The sequence below is a fragment of the Ptychodera flava genome (genome assembly GCF_041260155.1).
Source record: "Ptychodera flava strain L36383 chromosome 3 unlocalized genomic scaffold, AS_Pfla_20210202 Scaffold_25__1_contigs__length_14229661_pilon, whole genome shotgun sequence".
Taxonomy (NCBI): domain Eukaryota; kingdom Metazoa; phylum Hemichordata; class Enteropneusta; family Ptychoderidae; genus Ptychodera; species Ptychodera flava.
Window position 1 is genome coordinate 5,829,407 of NW_027248279.1, and position 22,126 is coordinate 5,851,532.

The 22,126-nt window shown below is 37.4% G+C and overlaps 1 protein-coding gene across 1 annotated transcript in view; it reads left to right on the plus strand.

The window, feature by feature from the left end:
* Positions 1–6,035: 6,035 nt before the first annotated feature.
* LOC139125224 (putative ankyrin repeat protein RF_0381) overlaps positions 6,036–22,126 on the plus strand; it is a 51,557-nt gene continuing 35,466 nt past the window's right edge. The window contains exons 1-5 of the mRNA XM_070691322.1: positions 6,036–6,334; positions 10,231–10,659; positions 18,123–18,221; positions 20,847–20,945; positions 21,825–21,923. Coding sequence (XP_070547423.1) covers positions 10,261–10,659; positions 18,123–18,221; positions 20,847–20,945; positions 21,825–21,923 — 696 coding nt within the window. The 5' untranslated portion in view covers positions 6,036–6,334; positions 10,231–10,260. The remainder of the gene's footprint in view (positions 6,335–10,230; positions 10,660–18,122; positions 18,222–20,846; positions 20,946–21,824; positions 21,924–22,126) is intronic.

Consider the following 22,126-nt stretch of genomic DNA (forward strand, 5'->3'; position numbering starts at 1 on the left):
TCTGAGATCACGGAAACAATTCTAACGTCACTGACATAGTTTCAAAACATTTGATGTGTCTGGTTCATTTCGCAAAGGTTCTTGTCTAAGGACATTTCAGTAGGAACCATCTATCTTTCAAAGATTTGTTTTTTACCTCTTTAGGTGTCACTTCGTTGATCATTGTGTCGCTAATTACTATTACAACGGTACCGTTTGGCTTTCCAAAGACATTTTTCAAAACACGTTACTTGTTGGCATTCGGGGTAGCCGTTTGCCGTAAAAGAAGTAGAAATATAACGTATACGCATGGAGGGAATTGGTTACTGACTACAAATAACTTCACATCCGATAAGGTTGAATTCGAACCAGTGTTAAACAACACTTCACATGGCTCCTGCGGCAATCATTGTCGCCTCGTATGACATCATGTATTATATTCTTAGTTGCTTGTTGAACCAAATGACATGACAAATATCACGCCGGAACTCGAATATGTTTTGTTATAAACAAGTAAGTTGTCAATTTGTCTATCTCTCGTTACCGTAGCCCGGAATACACCTTTGCTTTTTATACTAAATCATCTTGAATCAGAATCTTTGCCTAAATTAAATTTTGTAACTTAATACTCGGTGACATCAAAACAACAATAGAATACTGTCTTATCAGTTTTGGATTAAATATTTGTTTTAATGATATAAAAGAGTTTAAATCTTCCAAGACTATTGTGTTAAAAAGGTTTGCATAGAGCGAATCAAAGATATTCAGTGGAATATTGGCAATAGTGCATGTTGCCACTGACCGAGTTTCCACTCTAAAAAAGTTATTCTGATCGCTGGTTTAGAGAACAGTGCTGTTTGGTTGAAACTTACAGACTAATATTTTATTTAGTATGATTTTACATGGAAAAGTCCTTGCCATCTACGGATAATTTTTCTTATTCAGGCAAATTATAGTCTTTATATAGTCTTTATATTAAAAAAAACGAAACAGGAGTCCCAGCTACATGATAACGGATCATTTGATTAACAGTTATGGAAAGAGTCACTCATGAAGAAAATAATAAACACTTTATTACCATATGTATCAAAACAAAAATACAATTTTATGGAATTCTGGTAGGATCTGCAGAGCTCAGGCACGGGAATGACAAATAACAAATAACACATGAACAAAAAAGACACCAAAAGTAACACTACCAGCCGTTTAAAAGTCGAACAGCTATTGGATCAAAACTATTTTTGAAACGTAACGGTTGGTTTTTGTCCTAATCGATCTCTATCGAATGCCTGACCGTAGCAAAGTGTCTGGATTAGGTCATGTGGTTAGTTTGTGTGAAACAAGCACATGTTTGTTTAAACATGCAATAGAATGTAGTGTATGAAAATACAGAACGTCAGATACAATTTGTGTTCCATTTGCTTCAATTTCTTATTAACATTTTGTTGCATGGATTAGACGCTTTTGCTGGTGAGTAGTCAGATCTTGGGCGATGCACTTCTTATGATCTGTGCATCAACTTGAAGAAAACACCATCTAAGTCTTCCACGCAAAACTCAACGCCATAATAATTATCAACACAGTGAAAGTGACAAGTACGGGGACCTGTTGCAGTCTCTCCGCGCGTTGTTGATTCCAAAAGTAACCAAGTCCTGAAAGCAAACGGTGTGATTGTATTTCAATGAAATATTGGTGATACCATACTATCATGGCTGGAACTGAAAGTAACGATGCTAATTCATATATGGTTCAAAAATTTATCCATATTGACCAACATTTCATATTATATTCATGACAATGTCGCGATATTTCCCCCATACAAAATGTTTTCGCGTACATTAAATCTACACACGATTCCCAAGTATCAACAACGCTTCAGTAGTAACACCCATGTATAGAGAACACTTGTTGCACTCGAAGCTCCGGCGTCACACCTCTCTAAATCATGACAAATTACCAACGAAACAGTCAGTGAACTTTTCTGAATACCTGAAACTACCTTGGTAAACATTTACCATGATTATAATTAATATATGATGAACAGTTATTTACGAAACGCTTTCACTTGTATCGCTAAAGTGCAGCAATGAAAACTCGTCAAAAGGCAAGATAACCAAACACCAACGTTTTGCATAGCTTTCCTGAGAACACAAGTCCTATAAATCTTACCAATGAGGCATCGGTCTAGATCAAAACTGAAAAAGTCATTTCTATCAACCTGAAACGAAAAAATACCTGGTATTGAAATAAGACTCTCATACACGGGTAGACGGTCAGAACTCCATGATAGAACGTCTTCAATGTCATTTTCTGTAAACAGTCAAAAAAGTAATATCTTCATATAGATATGTCATACGTTTCATATACCGCGTTGTCCATTAGTGTAGTAAAAACCGATTGTTCGGTATATGTTAGTCGACGGTGACAACATCGCCAAATTTGGAGTAAAATATGAAAGTATATCAAATTTTACTACTGAAAATGTCGGCCCTTTCTGAACAAAATCGTCCGTCGCCGATAACTTTTTGTCTGCATTGAATAATCAACTTGATCTGCGTGATCGGAGTCCTAAAATTAATGTTTGTTTGTGACAAACCAAGAAAAACTAACAGACCACAAACCAAAACTATTTACCTTCATGTAATCCAGGATTGAACAAGTCGTGCAGATGGTCAGCTTTTCTTACTTCCTCGATGATCAGATCTTTTATAATTTCAACACAGTCACCTCGATTAATTTCTTGTAAAATCTTTACGATTTCTCTGAGTGTTTTGCGACCCGATGAACAATGGATCAATGCTTCCATGGTGGGATTCGTGTACCTGGCCAGGAAGAGGCATGAACTGTACTCAAAGCCAAGTTTTTCAAGGAACATCCTGTAATCCAATCCCAGTGGATGCTCCACGTCCAGATTTAGGGATAATTTCCTTGCAAGGCAATACTTGGCAGAAAATTTGGTGAATGGTAGAGAACCGATATTTGCATCCATGTTTGACGCTTTTGAAATTTCAAAATGTGACAAGAAGTCGAATGTGAACCACATAATATATATATATAACTATGAACACTCCGGCGACATATGCGCATACTTTTAAGTTTTAGAAGACTTGCACCACGCTTACTGAATTGTTTCCGCACAGAAAGAAGTCATGTGACTTTTTGTAGAACTGGTAACATTACTTCTTTCTCTGCAGCCGCTCGGTCAATCGTCAAAATTTCTTAGGTTTTGAATAACAGAAGTGTGACCAGGAGGAAGCTACAGCAACCAGAGAATGACCGTAGCGCACGTTACTTATGATGTTTGACTGGGTAGTTTAGCAAATATTTCGTGATTAGGTATGTAGCGGTTCATATGTAAATGAAAAACAGACTAAGAAAAGCTGGACTCTAGTTGGTCAAAAGTCAACGCGAACAAACGATTTATGACTTTATTCTTCAAGGAAGGATAATCGAGTTGCGCCTGCAATTATCAACACATTTCTAAATATACAGACATTTTATGTCAATGGTACGAACCAGCATCAAAACTGCATTTGGATTAGGCTAATACTGCGTTAGATGACAAACATATCTGATATACAAGTACATTACTTGTCATCATGTAATAAGACTTAAAGTTCCAATAAGGACTACTGTTACCGTCTGCGTTGAACAAATGTTCAAGAGCATTTTGTAACTTTAGATTGATTGTCGGATGAAATATATGTTGTCGTTATTCGGAAAAATTCGATAGGTCTACCACCTAGTCTCTGCCGGGGAACTTTCATTATTCTTTCCGACCTATATGAGACTGATATGTCATTCTGCAAAATGACCCTTTTCTTGTTATTTGAATTCCAATTACACAACTTCAAAATATGAGCAAGGAGGTCATGTTTGCCGTCTTCGTGAACATTAACATTAACGATGGTTTCGAAGGGTTTATCTGTCAACAAATGATTTGGTGAGAGCCGCGAATTTACACTGAAGCACGCTGGATATCTTGGCAGTATGACATTTCTTTTCACATTGCTCCCCCCCCCCCTCCAAAAAAATTAAAAAAAAATATTCGGATAGCACGAACCCGTCAGCGTCTGTACATGTATTAAAGGAATGTTGTTACGTGCATGCACCGTGTTTCGATAATTACCCAAAGACACTACTATTTTTGAGGATATATCAGTAAACGCGCATGTCACCAAAATCTCGGCTGTAGAAAAAAACGAAAAAATTATCTAGCAGACCTTTTGGCGGCGTCCTACAACACCCAAGACGGGCACTGCGAATGGTCATCTTTAAAGTCACGAGCAGAAGGGCCCTGTACTTTTCGCCGAAACTGACTGATGGCAGTTTTGTTTGTGTGGATTTTGGTGAAATATGACTCTTTAAATAGGATTTGGACTTCGTACTTGGTTCAGAGGCAACATCTGAACACTAAGGCCGACACAGATTCTCAAAGGTAAAGACCACAAGTGTATGATTGTGTACTGTGTACTCTGTGTAGCCTACACACATCTGTTTCCGGTTTTAATCAAAGGCAAATGAGCGAGACAAACTGGTTTCTGACGGTGCAAAGTCATTCACGCGAGAATATTATCACCAATCCGTTTGTGGAGAGCAATGTTTAATTCACGGTTACTATTTAGAGATGTCCCCAACACGAAGCTTGTGAAATTGACTGCCCCGAGATGATTGGTATCGGCCACGCCGCGGACAGCGGGGAATCCGCTTCGCATCCAGCTCTGCGTGGCTGGGCTGTACGTGTCTTACCGGCGTTATAAGGCCTCCCACCACATATATAACGCCGGTAACACACATCCCTGCCACACAGAGCTACCTCACTTCAAGCGCAGCAAGCGATAGCTATGGGTGGAACTGTGTGTGGTTGTTAGAGCAGGTCATGTACTTTTGTTCTGCCGAAGTAATTCACACTCTCTCGTACTAGTTGTGGTCAACCCTAGCCCTACGAGTATGGCGAGAGTGTCCGGCTTTGGAGGTGGGAGGCGGCGTAGCCAAAGCCGGACACTCTCGCCATACTCGTAGGGCTATGGTCAACCCCAACCCAGTGCGTCTGCCATTCTTACACGGCAAAGGCCCCTGGTAAAGCATACACATGCTATTAAAATACAGAGCCTTTACCGGGGACTAATCACAAGCAACTGTGGTAGTGTACCTAGCCACAAGCCGTGTACTAGTGATAGACTTCCTAGCTGCAATAATTGCATCCCTACCCGTACGAAAGATCAAAACTTGCTACATATTAGTACATATATGTTACAAATTTGATACACACTTTAATTGAACATGTGAAATATGCACCAAGTTTGTACTAGTTTGGTACACACTATGGGATTTTCACCATGGTAGTTGTGAATTTGTACCAAGCTTGTAGATATATGTGAAATACAAATCAAGTTTGGTACGAACTTCAGATTTTTTTAGCTGTCCCACGTGGCACTGTTTTGTCACAGAATTGAAACAATGATCGAACTACGTACCCTGTGTTCATTGTACAAAATGACAAATTAATTCTTTTTTATTCAAAAAATTTTTAAATACTCTCGGTTGTTAAACACATATGAATTCAATGAGGTTACGCGTGAATGCACAAATTTATCAAACCATGGAGGTAGCTACCTCCATATCAAACCATTGCAATATCATGAATGAAAATATCAAAAGTCAACTAAAACGTAGTTCAGCTGCCATGTTTTTAAACAATTTCCTTGGACATATTTTAAATAATTAGGATCCAAAAATGGTACTCGAATTCCATTTAAAGACTTTTTTGTTCCGTTCACGAGTCGTAACCACTGAAAGTACCTGTCAATCATGTGTCCGCCAAAACACATTCACGCTGTCATACCAGTATGCTCAGAGCAGGGAAAAGTCATTGCCACGGCTATAAATCATGATCGTTACTTGCATTATTACACATGTCCTAAGACCATGGATCCCAGATGACACCAAATGTCTTCAAATGATTGATTTCAAGTGCATAAAAGTTGGTCAAAAAGTAATATACTCTCCCATTTCTCGAGAAACTGACGTTTCGGATAAATGAGAGCATCGAGGTCACAGGTCACACAGACTATTATGTATTCGAACTTCGACCTTACAAGATCACATGTCGTGAAGAGAGACACTTGATTGGCTAATTTGGCCAACACCAGCATTTGAATTCCACTGCACCATAGCAAGTCATGGATCATGCACTGCTTCAGCAGTCAAATTTACAACGTTTTTACCTGCCGTTTTGGGAGAAATTGTAGACTATTTCTGTCATCCGACGATTAAGGGAACAAAGAAGAGTTTTGGGAGTACAATTGTTGTTTGATGAAGGACACATTGCCTCCGTTCGACACCGAGAGTTTATGTAAGTTAAACACATTCAGTGGATCATGGATATGTCCGTTATACACTCAAATGACCTTGGATAATTCCGCGGGATTTCAGTTAAGTTTCAAGCTAGAGTTTGCTGCTTTGACACTTTCCATGCCACAGAGGACCATTTCAAACCAACCACTGTTCATTGAGAACATCATGATGACAAGAAGTGAGACTGTCCCTATCGATCATTGCATTGGTTCTTATGATAGAAACTCCACTGCATGCTGTGCATTGGACAAATCGGACATGGCAGAGTTATTTTCGTCACAGTTGTCAGTATCTTACGGTGGAAACAATATTTAGGACTCGGCGGAACTAATCTATCATCCAAGTGATGTGGAATGTGGTTGTGTTTAGTTGTTGCTTTTTGAAGTTGGACTGAACACTAAGTGTCTGTTCAAATATCGCTGTTAATTAAGTCAAGGTCATCCCATGAAGTTTTTATTTTTTGTAGCTCTGGACAATGTTTTTCGATGATTTTGCGTTTGATTTGAACATGTAATAATACAACATTAAGTTAAAACTCTTATGTTTTCCATGTACATTCAATCGGAAAGGTATTTTGAAATGTTTAAAGTGAATTTTATTCGTCAACAAAAGTATATATGTCACAAAAATTACAAAATTTTTTGAATAAGTTTTTCATAGTTAACTATCTATGAGACTTTAATATTTTTTCACCACTCAGTTTCTATTTGGTACACATTTAAAAAAATTGTGATCTGTATGATCTTCTTTAAAGAGACAATTTACCATTTTTCAATCAATTCCATTGTCAGGGAATGTTTTGAATTAGAGTGTACTGTACATATATGCCAAAAAGATATATTTTACAGCTCATTTTATGTATAAAGTACAAAGATTGTATGTTTATTATAGTAGAGATACTGTTTTATTCTGCAGTAATATATTGTGTTTTTTAGTTAACAAAATTTATTGTGTGAGAAGTTTTTTCTTTTTACAGTGTAGTATAGTTGAATGTGTCGTAGGGTGAGTGCGTGTTGGATGTAGTAATATCCTCTCAACTTTTTCATAGATGTTCAACCTAACATCTGGATACATGACTCTAAGGTGAATTTTAGAATCTGCTGCTCACAAGGTAAACATATCTAAAGAGTGTACATTTATAAGCCAGTTTAGAAATTATCATTTGTATACAATACAATGGGGAGTAGCAGCACGATGATGTCATGTACCACATGTTGTGTGAGCATTACTTTGAAAAAGACGCTGTCAGGAATTACAATCATCTAAATCCCCTGAAATGTAACCAGGGCAACAGTATATGTCTGCTGTTGCTAAGGCAACAGATACCATGCCCACGATATTGAATCCCCCCCCCCCCCCCACATCTCCAAGCTTGGTGCACACTCAATACAAACAAAAACAAAATGACCTCTACATTCTCTTTACAAACTTGGTGCAATGTTCATCACACTCTCCACACATACTTGCTGCAAACTTAGCCTATTCTTGAATCAAAGTGTATATAACTGACTAGCAAGATTGGTGCTTGTTTGGATGTCAGAATTTGTATCAAGTTTGTAACAAATAAGGAATGCAAACTTGTGGCAAATTTTGATCTTTCGTAGGGTATGGCTAAAAGCCTCATTCTTGTTTCTTTTGTCATATGTTGGATGTGTGGTGCCGGCCTGTAGAGCTGTACACAATGCCAGACAATTAAAAGTGCAGAAATTTTGCCCAGGAGATCTGGTTGGCACAGAAGTGGCTACATGGTAGCAAATTTTCCCTTATTTCATGGAAATTTCACTATATATAGTGTTTCCTGATCATATATAATGCCATCAATGCTAACAAATGATCAACACTGTATAATTCAGACTTAAGTTGACGGTTTAATGACTCTGAGTGAGGTTTTCCTTCAAATGCCTCATAATTGACCATCTTTCAGTCTAGACTGTATACTGTCAAGATCCACCGGCGTAATTTCTGTGCTTTTGATGGCCTGGCATTGTAGCCCCACACAGCCGACACGACAGAAGAAACCGGCGCGCGGCTCGAGGGCTACAATTATTGCAGCTACAGACTTCCATACCATTCAGTATGCACTCAATCATGGCATGTTAGCTCACATTTGGTATATACATCAAAGTCTGCGGCATCTGTAACTCACGCCATTTTTTACAAAAATGGATAAAAATAGTGGCAAAGTAGCAGTTTAGGGCTTCATCAACTAACTTTTGAATCATGGGAAAAAATCCAAGTTTGACGCTTTCATCATGTGATATGGCAGGGACAATCTTCCGATATGGATTTGCCACTCATGCCCACACCAGGCTGTGCATATTTGCATTTCTATTGTTTATGCTATGCAAATACACACAACCTGGCAGAAGATGGTCCCTGCCATATCACACGATGAAAGTGTCAAACTTCGTGTTTTTTTCTGTGATTCAAAATACATTAAAGTTAGTGAAGCCCCTAAAGTGTAACCTCTGCCACTGTTTTTATCTGTTTTTGAGCTAATGTCGCAGCGATATCTGTCTGCCTGTCTGTCTGTCTGTCTTTTTCTTCATCTGTGTGCTCGATATCTCAAAAACGGCTCATCAGATCAGAATCAAATCTGGTACATACCGGAAGATTAAGTTTGCAAATGGCAAGAACTGATTAGTTTTTGGTGGATGTGGCTTGCTTACTTTTTGCTCATTTGCATAATTAATGATTTTAGAAAAAACGGATGTACATTGAGAATGACTGTGCACAATCTGATGAACTTTGCTACAAATGTTGATCATACCAAGATATATCAGCCGTGACAAATTTTAAGGGGTGACATGAAAGATTATTACTAATTTGCATATTTAATGAACTTTCTTAATTAGGGATGTATATATGAATTGACTGGATCAAAGTTTATGAAACTTGCTACATATATTGAAGATAATATAATACAACATTCTTGAAAGTTATTAGCATTTTTACTTCGTCCAACTCCTACTTTGCATATTCATGTCAGTTAATTTATAATTTGCATATCTAATAAGCTTTGTTTGGCATATATAGCTTGAAGGACTTGACCAAAGGCAATTCCACATGCTATATTAAGTGGTGATACAATGACAGCACTCAAAGAAATTAATTATTTTTATTTCAGCTAATTACTTATTTGAATCCTTAATGACCTTTAGAGTTGATCTGTAGTGAATATTGTTCATTATGTTGATCATAATACTTTCAATGAAGTTGCAAACATGTTGCAAAGGTTCAAATTTACACGTAAATGCAATATATAATGAAACACGTGAGCATTTTCAGTTCATATCTGGTTGTAAAATATCACTTGAGTTATAAAAGGCAAAAATGTCTTTTCCAGAATAAGCCATTCCAAAGCTAGCACATATGTAAAAATCAGTCTTAGTGAACTTCCCCTTTAACCATAAAACAAACAAATAATTGAAGTGTTGAAGTGTACACCATAAGATAGTTTCCACAAAACAATCCCAGCTGATAACACATATATCTTCTGTGACAGTCAAGACAATCCTTGAGTTAGTGGTAACATTACTAACAGTAATGTAAATATTCATTTTTTATGCCAGTTCTTGCTTTCAGGTAACCTAACAGATGAAACTACATATTGATAAATATGTTGATATGTCATGTTCATGCATAACTCATTTACCAGATTTAAACAAACCCACAAAAACCTTACAATGTGACAAATTGCTGACAGCCATTCAGGTCATTAGTACTCTTATGGTATTTTGTGTATGGCACCCCTGGAAAAGGTGAAAGGCCTTTTATGACGATGTTTTTTTCAGGTCACATCAACATCAAATCTGAAGACAAAGTTATTCTTTTCCATTCCAGGCAACTGAGCTCCAAAAAATGATCTTTTTCTAAAATTTTGTAATATTACAGAAAAACTGTGATGTTGATCAAAAATGAAAGATGACGTCATCAGCGTCAGCGTCTACTGATATTCAGGTATCTGGAGATCAGAGTGCAGAAGATAACACAGAGCATAGGGCAAGACAGACAGATGAGAGTTCAGAGATTGATGATTCAAATGGAGAGCAAGAGGAAGAAATGAGAATGGATGAGTCGTTGAAAGAGAATAATGGGGATGGAGACGGAGACGTTAAAGGGGATGATGGGAGTGAGGACGCTGAAGATGGTGATGGGAGTGGGGATGACAAGTCAGACAGGGATAATGAAGAAGAGCACATGGATACAGACATGGATACAGATGACACTATTACTGATGGAAAAGATTCGTCATCTGATGAAGAAAGTGATGAAGTATACAAAAGATATAGGATTAGTTGGTGGGGAAGAGAAAAGGAACCAGTAAGTATAACCCACATACTATTTATCATTTTGTGACGTAATATTTATTTTCAATGATAGAGTTTTCAGCCATTTTAAAGATCAAAACAATTTCAGGAAATACGATTTTCACAAACACAAACTTAACCCTAATGCATTAGTTCTGAAAACAAAAGTAATGAACTTTAAAACATGTGTAAATGAATCTTCAACTGCATGAACAATACATCAGTTGAGTGCTGATGAACGTCTGTACTTAATTATTTTAGATGATTACTTGAATTTAAACTCTGGCAAGCACAGATTTTTAGCTCCCATAGCCATATGTATATATGGCAATGTATGTCTGTATGTCTGTCCGTCAACATCAAAAACTCCAAAACCGCTCTACATTTCATCTTGATATTGGGTGTGTACATGGATGATGGGCTGTAGATGAGATTTTGTTCAAATGAAGTTGTCATTGCCAAAAATATGCAAATTAGGTGAAAAAATGTAAAAACAGTCAAAATTGAAAAACTCAATAACCACTGAGCAGATTACATGAAAAATTAGCATGTAAGTACTTTGGGCTGACATGAAATGATTGTGCACATCTTGGGTCAGTATCTTGGACTTGCTATTTTTCATGATTTTTTTTGTAATTTTCTCCCATTTTTGGTCAAAAAATCTTCTTCTCTGAAACCACAAGTCCGATTGATTTGAAACTTGGTATGGAAGTGCATAGGAGTGACCTTTCCCAAATTTGGGCAAATCGTGGTGAAATTTGCATATTTTTAGTTTACACGTCCATAGACTCCCATGTATAAGGCGGATCTCCATAGACTCCCATGTATAAGGCCACGAAAAATAAAAATTTAGTTTCTCATCGTATTCATATTGCAAAAAGGATGCAGTGACACAATTTTTAGTCCCCACGGATGAAGTCCAGTGAGCTTATAGATTGGGTCATGTCCGTCTGTTCGTCCATCCGTGAGTCCATCCGTTCACGCATATATCTCGGATATTTTGACAAAATGTCATGTGACCTTGATGACCTTTGATCTCAAATATACATATTTGTCCATAACTCAGTAACCACAAGTGCTACCACCCTTCATATATGGTATGATGGGACAGCTTATGACGCCACATATTGTACCTCATTAATTATGCACATATCTAATTTTGAGCGAGCCAATAGAGCTAGAGGTCTGATTTTTGGTATATAGGGATAACTTAGCAAAACAATTTTTTTGACAAAATGTCATGTGACCTCGGTGACCTTTGACCTCAAATATACATATTTGTCCATAACTCAGTAACCACAAGTGCTACAGCCTTCATGTATGGTATGATGGGACACCTTATGACGCCACATATTGACCTCATTAATTATGCGCATATCTAATTTTGAGCGAGCCAATAGAGCAAGAGGTCTGATTTTTGGTATATAGGGATAACTTAGCAAAACAATTTTTTTGACAAAATGTCACGTGACCTTGGTGACCTTTGACCTCGAATATACATATTTGTCCATAACTCAGTAACCACAAGTGCTACAGCCTTCATGTATGGTATGATGGGACACCTTATGACGCCACATATTGTACCTCATTAATTATGCACATATCTAATTTTGAGCGAGCCAATAGAGCTAGAGGTCTGATTTTTGGTATATAGGGATAACTTAGCAATACAATTTTTTTGACAATGTCACGTGACCTCGGTGACCTTTGACCTCAAATATACATATTTGTCCATAACTCAGTAACCACAAGTGCTACACCCTTCATGTATGGTATGATGGGACACCTTATGACGCCACATATTGTACCTCATTAATTATGCGCATATCTAATTTTGAGCGAGCCAATAGAGCTAGAGGTCTGATTTTTGGTATATAGGGATAACTTAGCAATACAATTTTTTTGACAAAATGTCACGTGACCTTGGTGACCTTTGACCTCAAATACATATTTGTCCATAACTCAGTAACCACAAGTGCTACAGCCTTCATGTATGGTATGATGGGACAGCTTATGACCCCACATATTGTACCTCATTAATTATGCGCATATCTAATTTTGAGCGAGCCAATAGAGCTAGAGGTGTGATTTTTGGTATATAGGGATAACTTAGCAATACAATTTTTTTGACAAAATGTCACATGACCTTTGACCTCAAATATACATATTTTTCCATAACTCGGTAACCACAAGTGCTACACCCTTCATGTATGGTATGATTGGACACCTTATGACGCCACATACTGTACCTCAATAATTATGCGCATATCTCATTCTGAGCGAGCCAATAGAGCTGGATGTCTCATTTTTGGTATATAGAGATAACTTTAGGAGAGAAATTTTTTGACCAAATGTCATGTGACCTCGATGACCTTTTACCTAAAATATATGTTTATGTCAATAAATAAGTAACCACAAGTGCTATGTCCTTTGTATTTAGTAGGATGGGAGCCTTATGACAACACACGCTTACCTCATTAATTATGTACACATCTAATTCTGGGCAAGCGAATAGAGCTAGAGATCGGATTTTTTGGCATATAGGGATTAATTAGCAATATAATTTTTTTTTCAAAATGTCATGTGACCTCGATGACCTTTGACCTTGATTATACATATATATGCATATTTCAGTAACCACAAGTTCTATACCTTCCAATTTTGATAGGATATTAGACCTTAAGATGTCACATCTTGTACCTCATTTATAATGCGCATATGTATTTCTTGGCTGGCCAATACTGCTAGAGGTCTGATCTTTTTTCCCAATTTTGAACTTAGACATGCCTCATGTGTTCAAATTGGGAACAACGACATAGACCTATGTGCCCATAGATCTCAACATATACACTCCAGTGATACTTCTTAATGACCACATTTTCCTGCCCCATCAAGACTAATACTCCTATTACAAGTGGGGACTATGTCATTGTAAATGACTTGTTGAGTTAATGGTTGCATCACAGTATTCGATATATCTAATTCTGTATTTTTTCCATGTTATATTCTGAATAATTACATTAAACATATTTCACTGTCTCCAGTACATTTCATTTAAGTATTTTCACTTCATGCACTTTATCCCTTTCACACATGTTCAAATATCTGACCAGAGAACAAACACTAAATAGTCCAGGATGGGAGCTACAGTGTCATTGACGCTATTTTTCTGTTCTTAAAATCCCTGTTTTAGCTGCATTGTCAGCAACAAGTTGCTTGTCAGACATATTGATCATCAATTGTCTTTATTAAACTATAAATGCAAACTCACTGGAAAACTTATTGGAAACATTTTTCGCTAAAGGTCTTAAGGGTTGACATGATTTAGAACTCTTTCAGTGATGACAAGGTTTACAATGTTAGGGCTAATTATACCTCTTTGTCTTAACATTTTTATAGCTCATATTTGGTTTTATATATAAATACCAAAAAGAGCTTATATAATGAGTCTGAGTGCCGTCTGTATGTCTGTATATTTGTGGGTTTGTATGTGCGGATGTATGTCCGTCACACACAAAGGCTCCCATACCGCCAAAGCTACCGTCTCATTATTTGATGTACAGGTAGATGTAGGGGTTGAGATGTGAATTTGTTCAAATGAACACATCAGTGTCAAAAATGTGCAAATGAGGTAAGAAAAAGGGAAATACTGCAAGTGTGCAGGAGTGATGGCAGTGAACTGAATCAGTCCACACAGTGAATAAGAGGATTTTGACCTTTAATCTATTTGTATGCAGGGTAACTATTATGTTTGGGAGTGGTAGCAGTAACTGAAACAGCTAATTGGTCATATGTGACATATTAACAGATCTGCTGAAGCCATGGATGTCTATTTTTGTACATCCATGGTAGAAAGATTCTCTGCTATGCATGTTGCTGAAGTTGACCTTCAGTACCTAAAGTTTCAGACCTTAATTACTTTTGTCATTCTTGTTTTTCTGGTTTAAATATATCTTGTTGTTTTTCTGGTTGTACTGTGCAGAAATCATTGTCACAACATCACCGTAGAATTTTCCTGCACTGAACAGACAGAAACATTTAACATTTACATTTATTGTTGATCTTTGGTACCCATACTGGTATGTACCAATTCTGATCAAATTTGAGCGACACCGTATAATTGCGGTATTTTTTTCTGAATAGATTTAATAAGTATCTTATCCTTATTCAGATTATTTACAATCATTGCTTAACTTTTTTGTGCTTTTCTCTTCAAATATAATTTCCATTTCTTATCTGATAGGATTCAAAACAGTCTGTAGATCACTTTATTCAGGTTTTATGTAATAATGGGGAAAGTTGCAAAAATATTTACGGCCAATATGCTCATATTTTGTAAAAATCTGGTTGTGCTCTGTTATTGGACTTAGTTTCGTGACTGTGGCTATGATCCAATTTTAACCAATTTTGTCTACGGCAGTGTCTTCAAATAAAATTGTGAGGCTCTGCTCTATATGCTCAGCAAATACTGTTATAAAATTGTTTTGTCTAAAAGCAACAGGAGATACTAGAACTATTTTGGTTGACCGAGTAATCAGGGCATGAGATTTGAGGCGAGCGATCGCTCCGCTCGCCTAGCGCTCGCGCAAATCAAAATCCACGCGAACGATTTTCCGCTCGCGTGGCAACTTGGACAGGACTGCGACATGTTCACAGAATGAATGCACTGCAAAAAAACTGGCGTCTGAGCACGTGTTCATCATCGGAATGACAGGCTACAGCCTGCAGACTTTCAGCTTCTTTTTTGTAAAAATTAATTAAATTGTAGCGAACATATGAACAAGAGAAACAAAGGCCATGCGTACGTGTGCCAATACCGTGTCTTCTATTTCTAAGCTTTGCTATACACGGTCCCTACAGGGGATTAGCCGTGGCCGTGGCTAGTAAAACTCATCAAATATTGTGTTGCTTTATATGCGATGTCTGTACAGAGTACGCAACCAGGACTATATTGAACGTAAGCCTTGCATCTGTCCGGAGCGGGCGCTCCCATAGATCATTACAGGCAATTCATTCAACACGAATTTTGCGATCCTCCCTCATTTGTTCGTACTTATTTTCTTGAAAAGCGTTTAGCTGACTTCATAATTAGGAAGAACCGTATTCTCGATGAATTAGGAGCACAGAGATTTCGACAAGAATTGAATATGCAGTTTGGAGAAATATTTGAAGACGTTGATGCACGATCGCCGCTCTCATATTATGCGTACTATGAAAACCTCCTCGGAAATACGGCGCGCAGTTTCTCCGCCGAAAACAGCCGATTTTGAATCCAAAACTTGCACTGATCTTCGTTTTCGAGCACACCCACCTCGCCTAGGTACACGATGTGCTCAGCCGCGCTTATAAACTTAGCCAAAGCCTAGTTTTCTCTATCTATGCGAGGGAAGCGTTCGTATCCGCGCGGCCATTGTTAATCTCATTCAACCCATGAGCACTCGGGCGAAAACCAGCCTTGCAAACAAAAGAGCATCGCGATATCGAACTTCAAAAGTAGACGTTCTGAGAGGAGTGCAACAAGAGAAAATTGTGAAGTATGTAAAACTTCTGAAGCGATGAAAAGAAAAAATTATTTTGTCAACAGAAAATGATCATCGTAGATTGTAATTAGCTAATAGGTGGTTGGTTATAAATAATGTTAATTACAGAGTGCTATATCGATAGTGTTACCGGTATATCATAGCACAGCAAGTTGTCTGTATTTTGTGACTTGTCCAGTGATCAGGACTGTATTGCCGATACTGGTTCTTACTATAATAATACTTACATTAAGTTCCTATAACAAACAAATATAACAAAAACAAAAAATAAGAAAAAAAAGTAAAAATAGATATTCTCAATTAGAATGCACAAGACACAATTAACGATTTCATAATTCTTTTTATTTGCTTCACTCTCCCTATGCATTTCAGGGGAGTAGTTTTATCACTCTCGTAACACTCCCGCAGATAATTTTAGGAGAGTGATTTTCAGCTCACCAGCACTTTTTAAATCTCATGCCCTGAGTAATATGAATTAGGTCCTATGCTATGCATTGATTCTGTTCGTGAGTTTCAGTCAAAATAGCATTGACTGTGTTAGCGCTGGGTTTGGAAAGCTGTTAGCCACTGTGGCGAATAGTATCAAATTTTTATTAGCCACAGACAAATTTTATTAGTCACACATTTTTACAAAAACAAAGCTTTCTATAATGCTATACTCTCCAATGTCGGTTGCATGCACAAGAATAAACTATCAACACATCAACCTTGTATTCAATTGTCTTCATTTTAACACTTGAAATTGCTTGATTCTGGACCGTGATGCAAATCGACAGCAACACGCAACGTTGAGACCACGATTAAAATGAACTGCAACACGGAAGGTTGGGACCGCGATGCAAATCAACAGCATGAAAGCAACACTGAACGTTCGGACTGCAATTAAAATAGAAGTTTGGTTACACGTAATTACGTTCCATCAGTACATGTAGCATCTTTGTCACGTTATAACAAGACGTCGGGTACATGTGGCACAGACGTTCGGAACGTCATCAAACGACACTTCTACACGTAGTCTTAATTACGCGTAGTAATTTTTAGATTTTCTTGGTGATTTGCGGAAATTTAGACAGGAAATCTCGTTAAGTATGAGTGTCATTGTAAATTAGCAAACATCTTTGATATCAGAAAATTCCGTAGAGTTCATCTGTACAAGACGTACGTGCTATGATTTCCTGACATGTTGTCGTCTAATTCAACTTTTTACCTGAAGCTGTCACTAAGATTTCCCTAAACCACATAAATAACTGTATTACAGGAAATCGGTAAATTCAATGCGAGGATACAACAAGCGTGAATAGTCCTCGGGTAGAGAATTTAATTGTTTCTTAAAACTTAGACAAATTTCGTATGTTTCTGAAAAACCAATACTGCAAAATCAACCAAAAAAATCACAACTGAGCATGGGTACGCGTACGCCACTGTGTGCCTTCAGACGTACACCTAATTAGATTATAACCTATGATGAACAACAACACGGAACGTCGAGACCGCGATGCAAATCGACAACAACACGGAATGCGTCATTGGGATGGCGATTTTAATGAACATCAATACTGGACCATGAGGACCGCGATGCAACTCGACCACCATTAAAATAAGACCTCGATTAAAATGCGCAACACGGACAAGCAACCGACAGTTTCCTCATAAATTATATGAATCCATTGTGCTGACAGATTTGGTTTTAAATCTTTACGAAGAGCATGGGCCAGAAAGCCAGTAATGAGGCCATTTTCACAGTTTGCATTACAGTATTTTTCAAAATAAGCAATATTGGTCCTTTAAAAGAAATGAGAGGTCTTTTTTTTAATTCAATAGCACATCTATAGCCGAGTTGTGAAGAGAATTGTGTTCATTTTTAGTTCAGTGAAGACATTTATGTCATATTACGTGTATCACTGATTGTATTTTTATCAAATTTTGTAACTTGTAGGGTCACGACACACCATTGCACAACTCAGCTGAAAATGGACACCTTGATATTGTTGAAAAATTACTTAACAGTGGAATGGATGTCAATGCGAAGGGAAAGGTAAACAAATACAGCAGAAACTGAAAAGATAAAGGAAAGATTACATGATTGTTATGTTTATCTTATCTGTGTCACCAGGAAGGGTGATTCCATGGTTCTCAAATACTTTCATTCACTGCAATGATTTATCTAATCCTGTACAAACTACATTCCCTGTAAAACATTTCAGTAGAATTATAATCCAAATGTTTCCATCCAGGATAGTTTATATAAGTGTGACATGACTCAGTTTTGTATGTGGGAAGTTCAAGTGGTTGATTGAGTAAATTCAAAAATGACCTCTCAATGTTGATAAACCATTGCCCTGATAGCATTATGCTGTAGCATATTCATATTTTTGTGATTTATATTCTCTAGTATAAACGCACAGCTCTTCACCTAGCAGCAAAGAAGGCTGACAGTGAAGTGATATCTTTACTCATTGATAAGGGTGCTGATGTCAATGCTAAGGATTTGGTAAGTTTGGTATACTTCACCTATTAATGTGTATGAGTTTATTTATTTTGACTGAAATAATGAGACTATAGCCCACGTTTAAGATTCTCACCAGCCGATGGTGACAGTGTGGACATGGACAATCCTTGTCAGTAGTCTAGGAGACAATGGTCACCAGAGTTAGGGATGAGACTGTAAAACATACCCATCAGTCATTGACAAGTCCACAGATTCTAACAAGCAATAGGTGACACTTGATATTCTTATCATTCATAGCTGAGAATATGAAGTATTCACATCAGAAACAATGCATGTTTGTAGCAACATTTATGCTTTTTATGCCACCTAAACTAATTTGAACAGAAACATGGCAGGGTCACAAAACAGGTTACTAGGTAGACTGGGTTTAACACTTTCACCGCGGGAGGGCGCATTCTGCGCCAACGGCCAGAGTGCGGGAGGCGCGTAAACGCGCCAAGAATGTACGCGTTTGTATGCGTTCGATATACGTTGGCTTTGTCTGATCTACATCATGTTTGTTGACTATTTCCTCAAGTCTAGCATAGTGCATGAGGTAGAGGTCAAACCTAAATGAGCATGCGCGCCAAATTTGTAAAAAAATGCCGCCATACTCTCAGTCTTTCTTCGCCGTGATTTGTAAGGATCGTGTGATCGGTTGTTGTTTTTCTGTCAGAGAGTATTTAAAAATGGCGACGCGGGCACAGTTTAACAATGACTAAGCCCTTGAGCATGTTTTTCTGGACAGTGATAGTGGAATTGTCACTGATTGTGAAACTGAACCCGACGGAAATAGCGGAAGTCAAATTTCAAATTACAACTCTAATACCAAACTTGAACATGTTCCCAAACCAGTTGAGCAAAGACAGAGATTGCAAGCAAGACAGGAAGGTAGGCCAGCTGAGTGTGCTGAGAGAAAAGTGCGACAAAGGGCCGGTGACCGACGTCACAAACGCTGATGGGGTATCCTGTGGATGTTGTACAACACCAATCCATCAATGAAAAATACACATCGGACTTGCTGACAGTATATAAGCTTATATATAATATTGCTCTTTTGAATGTCGGATGATACCTGTAGTTCGAAGATGAACTTGTAATAAATATGCATATTAACCTCATTTATGTGGAATATGTTTTAGCGTATGTGTTCCCCCTACTGAATTTGAGTTAATAAAACGTATGTAGTACTTTTTAAAGTGTTACGCTGAAAAAAATACATTTATATATAGAAATAACAAAAAATGCAACATTTTTTTATTTTTTTTTGTAAAATCCAATATGGCCGCCACGATCACGTGACCTTTTAGGTGTGTCACATGACTTTTTGTGCATTTTTATGATGCTCTGTCATATTGCAATACTCATTGAAAAAATTGTCCCGAATACACTTATAATTACAAAGATACAGCTCATGCATGTAAATCAATATCTATAAGGCCATATTTCCATAGAAAACTACGCACAGGAATGCACGTATAAAAATTAATTACGCAGTGAAAGTGTTAAGTCACATGGGAAAGCTTTAACTAAATGACAGCAATTCCACCCTATAGTCTATGTTGCATGCATTTGCGTTAGATTTACAGCCAGGGTAGTGGATTAGCACATGCATGGAGTGAATGTGATTAGCAGTACATGTACCGGTACATTTCTCCCTGTAACTCCACCACGTGGAGCTCAGAGAAAAAAGGTCTGACTACATCACATCAGTGTGTCCTCTTAGCCTATTTGGCGCGCCATGACTCATGAATATTCTCTGTGACGCAAGAAAATTTTCAGTTGAATCGGAAATTATACATCGTGGCTCAAGAAAATTTCACAACTTTTTCAATTGACTCAAACGTTTCCTGAAATCTCTTTTGTTAGAGGCCGCACTGCATGATCACATTGACTATATTACCTTTTATTCACACACTTGTACCTCGTCTAGTTACTAGTTTGTGTTATGTGATGGCAATGGTGACATAGAAATTTGTTTTGAGTTTATCTTCTTAATTCTCGATGTCATTCTCAAGATCACGATTATTATCCTGCCTTTGAAATGTGTTTGTAAATTATTCATACAGTTTGGATGTTGGAGTTTAAAAAAAATAAATTTCAGTAAAACTAATGTGAAGGAGACACATCAGCATTAATACTAACCAAGACTTTGTGATTTATATTCTGTAGTATGAACGCACAGCTCTCCATCTAGCAGCAAAGAAGGCTCACAGTGCAGTGATATCTTTACTCATTGATAAGGGTGCTGATGTCAATGCTGAGGATTTGGTAAGTTTGGTATACTTCACCTATTAATGTGTATGAGTTTATTTATTTTGACTGAAATAATGAGACTGTAGCCCACGTTTAAGATTCTCACCAGCCGATGGTGACAGTGTGGACATGGACAATCCTTGTCAGTAGTCTAGGAGACAATGGTCACCAGAGTTTGCGATGAGACTGTAAAACATACCCATCAGTCATTGACAAGTCCACAGATTCTAACAAGCTATAGGTGAGACTTGATATTCTTATCATTCATAGCTGAGAATATGAAGTATTCACATCAGAAACAATGCATGTTTGTAGCAACATTTATGCTTTTTATGCCACCTAAACTAATTTGAACAGAAACATGGCAGGGTCACAAAACAGGTTACTAGGTAGACTTGATTTAAGTCACATGAGAAAGCTTTAACTAAATGACAGCAATTCCACCCTATAGTCTATGTTGCATGCATTTGCGTTAGATTTATAGCCAGGGTAGTGGATTAGCACATGCATGGAGTGAATGTGATTAGCAGTACATGTACCGGTACATTTCTCCCTGTAACTCCACCACGTGGAGCTCAGAGAAAAAAGGTCTGACTACATCACAATGATCACATTGACTAAATTACCTTTTATTCACACACTTGTACCTCGTCTAGTTACTAGTTTGTGTTATGTGATGGCAATGGTGACATAGAAACTTGTTTTGAGTTTATCTTCTTAATTCTCGATGTCATTCTCAAGATCACGACTATTATCCTACCTTTGAAATGTGTTTGTAAATTATTCATATAGTTTGGATGTTAGAGTTGAAACAAATAAATTTCAGTAAAACTAATGTCAAGGAGACACATCAGCATAATACTAACCAAGATTTTTATAATTTATATTCTGTAGTATAAACGAACAGTTCTCCACTTCGCATCAAAGAAGGCTCCAAGGGAAGTGATATCTTTACTCATCGATAAGGATGCTGATGTCAATGCTGAAGATTTTGTAAGTTTTGTATGCATAATATTGAAAGCAATTAGTATGTGTTTATTTATTTGGACTTAAATAGTCAGACTACCTGTATAGCCCTTGGTGAGAATCATTTTGTCTCACGGCTGAGACAGAAGATTTTCACCAGTTGATGATGAGAAGGTTTACAATTCTTCCCAGTAGTCCAGTGAACAAAATTGCCACCATAGTTAGGACCG